The sequence below is a fragment of the Sinocyclocheilus rhinocerous genome, unplaced genomic scaffold, assembly GCF_001515625.1.
Source record: "Sinocyclocheilus rhinocerous isolate Xijiao unplaced genomic scaffold, SAMN03320098_v1.1 scaffold781, whole genome shotgun sequence".
Taxonomy (NCBI): Eukaryota; Metazoa; Chordata; class Actinopteri; order Cypriniformes; family Cyprinidae; genus Sinocyclocheilus; species Sinocyclocheilus rhinocerous.
Window position 1 is genome coordinate 2001983 of NW_015658395.1, and position 8184 is coordinate 2010166.

The 8184-nt window shown below is 34.4% G+C and overlaps 1 protein-coding gene across 1 annotated transcript in view; it reads right to left on the bottom strand.

Moving 5' to 3' along the window:
• bet1 (Bet1 golgi vesicular membrane trafficking protein) overlaps window positions 1-1381 on the bottom strand; it is a 3473-nt gene extending 2092 nt beyond the window's left edge. Inside the window, exons 1-2 of the mRNA XM_016530404.1 lie at window positions 1174-1381; window positions 297-406 (exon numbers count right to left, since the gene is read on the bottom strand). Coding sequence (XP_016385890.1) covers window positions 297-406; window positions 1174-1192 — 129 coding nt within the window. The 5' untranslated portion in view covers window positions 1193-1381. The remainder of the gene's footprint in view (window positions 1-296; window positions 407-1173) is intronic.
• Window positions 1382-8184: the final 6803 nt, after the last annotated feature.

Below are 8184 nucleotides of genomic sequence, written 5' to 3' on the forward strand. Positions count from 1 at the left end.
TACTGTATATATATATATATATATATATATATATATATGCATAGATAATGTAATGACTGATAAAAAGCTAAGTAATAAAAAATAATTTCGTAATTATGCATGAAGCTTTATTAGTATGTATTATATATTTAATACATATATACATACATAATAAATATATAAAGTATTATATACTTTATATAATTCATTTATATTTATATTTATATATATATATATATATACAGAGAGAGAGAGAGAGACAATTGTGCAAACTGGTTATTAAAAATATAGAATCAAATATGTTCAAGTCCACTTACATGTTTAAGTGCATGTACTTTAGCTCTCAGTCCCTCCTGTAGATGTTCATTCTCCTCCTCATACACACTGTATCCACTTGCAGCGTAATTGCCTGGAGGGCCGCCCTCACCTAAACGACAATAAACAGGTCAAATTGGCTAGATAAGACTGGTGTTTCTCAGTATTGTAAAATCTAATATCCAATCACAGCAATCTATTTTAAATGTTAGTAATTGAGGAAGTTTATAAGGTGGGCAGGGCAAATCATTTTACCACATCATTTTTTAACTTCAAATAAGGTTTATATATTCATCAGAAACTACTGAACATCTAAAAATGAGAAACTATTAATTAAATCTTGTTGGTCTTCACAAGACAAACAAGATTTTTTTATAATAATTTAATTATTGTGAAAAATCTATTTATTTTAATTATATATTAGTAAAAATCGACCTCTTTAAGAACAGACTTTTAAATTATATTTTGATCGTTCTTTTAATTAAAACTGTTGGAACGATATGGAAGGAATCTAAATCATATTTATATTGTGGCAGTGTCTAAGTGTGTTTATACACACAGAAACAAAAACAAACACTCATTCTTCATCTGATATAAACATCTCTATATGTTAACCTGACCTATGGAACAGCTGGTCTGATATTGAGAAAACTAGCCAGTTATTTGCTGCCTCAGATAGACCATTTCGGCATGAGTCTCGTACCGTTATTTATTCATATGGTCCTCCAAACCTAGACATTGTGGTTAACTATTTCATATGATTTGGTCATTCAGTGTTTGTTTGATGTCTCAAACTGTGACTGATATCTATTTGAATTGAGAACTTAGCTTAGCATAAGATTCAAATATAACGACATATAAAGAGAAACAGTTACTTACCTAAACCTGCGCGCCTCATTATCACCCGGAAACCTTTATATGATATACGATCACTGCAGTTTGAAAGTAATGTACCTGTAACAAATATTTGCTTATCTTCCTATTTAGAGCCGCAGTACTTTCGCCCTCGCACTCCACAAGCGCCACGACAGCTTACGGAAGCCGCGGAGGATTAAACCACACGCGAAGGCAGAAAGGGCGTGTGGGTAGTGAAGTTTTCATGTTTTTCAACATTCTTTTTGTTTTATTTATTTATTTATTTATTTATTTATTTTACTTTCTGTCACAAATATTAAAATGCTTAATCTAAAACTAATGGAAATATCACTGAGTATATGTAGTGCTTGATATGACATGGACATGAACTTTTGTTTTAGCATCAAGGTTCAAATCTTTAGTCCTAAGTTCCTAACTTACATTTTTAGGTGCAGTAGGCCTAATTGGTCGCTATTTCTTCTATTTGCCAACATACCAATTCCATATTTTTTATACAGTACAAAAACATCAGTATGTCTCTCTCTTATCTTATCGATTAAAAAGACAGTATTTGTATTGAACCATAGGCTATAGTAAAACAGCTCGTATATTTCAGAGTGAGTCTAAGGGACACAAAGTCTAAGTCTAAGGAACACAAATGCTCAAATAAAATGTCTTATTGCCAACTAATTCCTAATTTTACTAAACTGCTGACTACTAATGCAAATTGAATGACTTCTGCAATTGTCATTTAGCGATGGGAGTCCATTTGGTGTTGCACTCTGAATTAGTATTTTCCTCCCACAGAAGTGCCATTATAGGGTCTGGCTTATCCTGAACAGCGCATCAGTGTACTGAATGTCTGTCCAGCGTTTTTCATGTACATCATCCTGCAATTTCACAGAGCACTCAACAATAACAAAAAAGCTTCAGACAGAACCTCTCAAGGAGCCATTTCCGTGTTTTCATTTCCTGATTATCACGCAGTAATCCATCTGTGACAGGTTTCTTAGGGTTCAAAGTTCATATATTGCTTTGGTGCTCGTCTGGTCCATTGTCAAAAGTAGTACAGTTCTGATCTTTCATACAATAAGAATAACATATTGCTTGAAATGGCAAAGGTATAATATTTTCCTTTTACTTTCGTCCGAAAAGTACAAACTAGTACATGAGAGTGGATCAGAATCAGAATCAGAATCAGAATGAGCTTTATTGCCAGGTATGTTTACACATACAAATCCCTTTCATTTCCTTTTATTTTATTTGAATTATTTCCAATAACAATCATTGTGGTCATTTAGAGATGATTTCAAAAATATGTGACATAGAAAATCTGATAATGCTGATGTCGCTCTTGTCATCTCTGTGGAATGTGTGACAGACAGCTACAGAAGCCGAGAACCTGCAATGAGTTTGGTATCTGTTCAAGTCCTGACATATTTCCAGATATACCATCTCAGCTATGAGTCACAGCTAAACAGATGCTGGCTCATTAGTATTCACCATCACAATCCCTAATCCATTATTTCGCAATGCTTAAATTGGGTAAACATCCACAGAACAATGTATGTATTTTCTTTGGCCATTTGTATTATTACACAGCTAAGGCACTATTATGTGAGGATTATTCTTTATCCACAGGACATATTGCTTGTCTTACAGAAGAAAAACGTGACAGTTGTGGAATTGTACACTATTTTGTAGTAAACCTAGCAAACTACACAAATACAGGATATGTGGAAATCCCTTGCTTTACTTTTAGAACATGTTTTTCTCATCATATCTGTTACAGCATAAACTGAGAACACTTTCAACACACAACACACCGGATGTTCTGCTCTCATTGTGACATTTTCCATTAAAATGAAAGATTTTGATGTTGGTTATAAACATTAAGATGCTCATAACTCATTGCCAGCCTTGAGCAAGTATGCAAGAGTTTTAATTAAATTTGCAAATGCTTATGCTGGTGGCAGCAGCGCAGCAAAAAGGTTTCTCTTTTTACAGTGTTGTTTGATGGGATTTCATGCGTGTGTTCTAGAGCACAGACTGCAAAATGACTCCATATGTGAGTGAGTTTCTTTGTCAGTATGCCTAAACACACAACTCTGAATAAACCCATATCAAGAATCCCGTATCAAGAATAACTGAACATTATCCCACTTTTTGCACAGTTACTCATCAAATAAATAAATACAAGGATATAATATTTGAGTTGCAATTATTATACAGTTTTACCTTAGGCTTCTGTTAAAAATAATAAAAAGAAACAATTAGCCTACCAACAAGACAAACAATATTACAGTAGTATTAAAACTGAAGTCCTCTGAAGTCATTTTCAATCCAACCGATAACTGAAATGCTAAATGGCGCCAGTTGTGTTTGTCAGAGAAATCCTCTGTATGTCCCAAATCAAGGGCTGCATCCACAAAGGTCAAACCAAGTGTTGTTAAATGGGACAGTCTAGCCTACAGATGACTGCTTATGTGGTCTAACAACCGTGACAAGCCACAGTAACTTTCAAACTGTCTCAATAATACAGAACAGGATGCACAAGTATACATAACATAAGTATTAAATATATCTAAAATTGCATCTTAGTAAGATAGAAGTCAACATTTGAACTGCTGTAAAGTGTTTGTTTTTTGACATTTGTATTGTTAGAAAGTTGAAACCCAATAGTGTAATCTGGCATTTTCTCTCAAAAAAAATTTGTTGTCACCTACGCACAATGTTACATTCAATCAGAATCAAGTGCTTCACAGAACCACCTTATAAATGCTTTAATTCAACAAAATCATAATATATCACATTCTGATCAATTGTTCAATTGATCAATTCAGCCAGTGATATTTTAACACATAATCTCTTTGCATTTGCATCTGACTTGACTTACTCATTTAAGAGCATTATAGGAAAAGATCATTTGATTATCTCTGTGTGCTTCCAACCTCTCTACTGATCTGCACAGATGAGTTCAGATCTGTGGTTTAAAGCCACTTTTAACAACATGCAGGGCTTCTGAAGCTGTCAGATAAGAGCACAGTATTAATCTTCACACTTATGGATCATGGCTGATTGGATGGTCACATTCACAGTCCAGTTGCCTAATGTGACAGTAAGGCTGCTGTTCTGAATTAATAAATTATTAATTCATTTACTAAAAGAGAATTACTAAAAGAGACAAGCCTATTTAGTAATTTGTCTGAAAGGTCTGTTTTCTTATGCTCTACAGCTCTCAACTAAACAAGGGGATAAAATTCCAATATGAAAAATCATTTCCTTTAAGAAACAGAAAGCAGGACTATTATCTCGAAGTAAAACTAACAATAAAACCATAAAAAATGTCATTACTTAAAATAAAGTGAACATTAAATGAAATAAATCTATTTCGTTTTAAAATAATTAACAATAAAAAATGTAAGAAGATATTTTGAAGAATGTGGGTAACCAAACTGTTGCATGTTCATCGTTGACTTCCATTGTATGGGGGAAAAATACTATGGAAGTCAGTGGCTATACTAGCAATTGTTTAGTTACCCATTCTTCAAAATATCTTCTTTTATGTTCAACAGAAGAAAGAAACTCATACACACCTGGAACAACTAGAAGGTGAATAAATGATGACAGAAATTTCATTTTGGGGTAAACTATTTAAAAATGACTAAAAGTCACAAGAAATGAAGAAAAACTTGGGGGAAAAAAAGAATTAATATTAATTTGTGACCCTGGACCACAAAACCAGTCTTAAGTTGCTTGGGTATATTTTTAGCAATAGCCAAAAAAACATTTTATGGGTCAAAATGATCGATTTTTCTTTTATGCCAAAAATCATTAGGATAGTAAGTAAAGCGAAGAGATGTTCCATGAAGATATTTTGTAAATTTCCTACCTTAAATATATAAAAACTTCATTTTTGATTAGTAATATGCATTGCTAAGAACTTAATTTGGACTTATTTATTCAGCTTTCAGATTATGTATACATCTAAATTTTTGTTTTAAATTACCCTTATGACTGGTTTTGTGGTCCAGGGTCACATATACAATATAAAAAGCTTTCAAAAAGTCATTTTTATCCTGAGCTGTGATCAAACAATATTCTTAATGTGGTTTCTTTATACTACTTATCACAAGGCCATTCTCTCTGTGTCACATTTGACTGTTATTTCATATAAATATCAACCATGTTTTATTAAAGATAAATTACTTTTCTTATACTCAACCCTGATATCACCCTACATGAACCTCTGCCTTATACAGACATTGGGATTCTGATTCATGGGTTGCTGTGCTATACACACACATATACCGTATGTATATGTATTGTATTACTGTATAATAATATATTTCTGATTCTGCTCATACAGTATGTCTATATATATGTCTAAACAATTAAGGCTGTATTCATTAAAAATGACAAAGATGTACAAAAGCTGGAAACTGTTACTAGCAACACATCACAAACCATTAAGCACACAAAACCTCATGAAATTCTGAGCTCATTATATTTTTGATAAAATAACATTGTAACCATACTGTCATGCTGCACGGCTTACAGATCTGGCATCCTGCACTAGACCAACTTGGCCATAATTTCATAACTTTGTTCATTCATTTGCACAGCTGTGTTCCACTTCAGTGAATATAATCTCTGTTTACACTCTGTGTTGGTTTACTTTCATTAATATACAAGTTTTAAACTGTCCCTAGACATATTTTGCACACAGACCCACATTAATAAAGCAGTCTGGGAGCTCTAATAGATAAATAATCAGCAAAAATATCAGCTATTGCCCAGAAGCTGTTTATTTTCAACTCATCAAACATGCTTTATCTGTTTCCAGAAATCATTCCAAAGATTTCTGCGCTTAGTTAGATCATAATCTAGTGCGTGCAAGAAAAAAAATATAAGAATGTTTCTTGTACAGTAGATGAACCCTATCCTCAAGATAACAGATAAATATTCTTCTTTTCTTGCAGAAGGTGAAATCACCATCATTTTTCCGCAGAGCTGGTGCATAAATTCTTGATGACTCATGAGAAGAAGAATACAGCAAGTGAAGAGAGAAATTCAAGCAGTGATAAAGACCTACACAGCAGGCCAAGAACATTCTTCTAATGGAAAAGTAATGCTTTTATGACGGCCATCAAAAGAGCTCTGACCTCCCGGTGTATTTCTAGAACCTACAACCTCAACAAAACAATATTCATATCACGCTTCTACATGCAGCATTTTCCCTTTACAGCTTGAACAACTTTGGTTGAATGTGTTTTTAAATGTAAGCGTATAAGTCACTCTGACCTTCTTAAAGTCCTCGCAAAAAGCAGAGAAGCCACCGGGCAGAGATTTGAAAGAAAAGTCTTTTAATTATTAGTGGATATATTGGCATCAATGTTAATTCATCTGATTGAGGTAAACACGACATGGACTAATTAGATTTTTAAGACAGAGAAAGACGGGTCTGGATTGCTTCACGCATGGGCGTCGCTAGGCCATTTTTAGGGGGGCTTAGATCGGCTCCTCCCCGTCTTTCAGCGCATTATTTTTCAATCCGCAGACCGCGGCAGAGCAGAGCGAGAAACAGAGGACAAGGTGTGTGTTTATCGATAGATTGTTATAATATCTGCAACTGTGCAGTTCTGTTCTTTGTCATAAATACAGTTTACAAAATATCAATCGGTTCCCCATCTACTGTACACTCTAAAAAATGCTGGGTTAAATACAACCCAGTGCTGGGTAAAATAGGGACAAACCCAGCAATTCGGTTGTTTTGACCCAGCAGTTGGGTTACTACCCAAAAGGTTGGGTTAAACATTTAACCCAACCACTGGGTCAAAACAACCCAATTGCTGGGTTTGTCTCTATTTTACCCAGCACTGGGTTGTATTTAAGCAATACAGTGGAATACTGCACTTTTAGGTATATCAATTTAGCATACCACCCCTATTAGTCAAACATTATATATATATATATATATTATACCCTCATTGGGGGCTAAAATTAAAAATCCTAGAATCGCCCCTGCGGCTTCACGTCACATGAGCCACCAATGCAGCATAACCCAAGTGATAAAAGGTGAAGTTAATTATTCATCAAATTCAAATACATCACAAGTGAACCCATTAATAACATCATGCCTGAGGATGCACAATAGACTGAGAAAATGGCAAACATCGCAAAATTCATCAGCCAAAAGTCTTCTTATCTCCAGCAAAGGCAGGTGTAACTTTAAATGAATTTAGGTTTTTAGGCGTCTAATAAAAGCAATTCCCCCGGTAGCCTTTTTCCTGGTTGGTGTGTACAGTTCTTCTCGCTTTTGTCCTTCTTCATCCATTCCCAACAGGTCTCTTTCATTTCATTCTACTAACTAACTGCAGATTCTCTGAGTTTAACAGGTAAATCATTGTTTGCTGAACAGGGAAAATTGCTTTTGTAAATCCCCTCTGTATGAAGTGCCCCTTCTGGTCAAACATTTCTTGTTGTATAACAAGAGCAAGTGCTTATCATTCCAAAGGCAACATAGTGAGGCTGTAACTGCTTTCTTTATTAAAACAAAAAGCATAGATATGTGAAGTCGTCATTCACTGGATGAATTTCCCCTGAGCCTCTGTTTGCTGAAAACATGTGCACAGGGGATGCAACCATCTGCTCAGCATGAAAAGACTTTGGTTTGTTCAGTTATGATGAAACTGCAACAAGCGATGCTTTAAGTTGCAAATGCTGATCATCAAAATGAACAGAGGCACATTGTTATTAAATGTATAGGAGGAATTAGAGTAACTCCCAGATTCATGTGCATCATTCGTGTTCTGGGAGTACTGAATACTTCATTAAGAGACAGAGGAGTAGGGGGGGAGATGATAATTAAATATAGACTCTTAATGAGTTTTGGTGCCAAATTGTTCACATCTCTCAGAAAACCCTCTTAAAGGAATACTGTAGTTCACCCAAAATTGAACATTTGCTAAAAATGTTTTCACTCTCAGGCCATCCAAGATGTAGATGAGTTTGTTTATTCATCAAAGCACATTT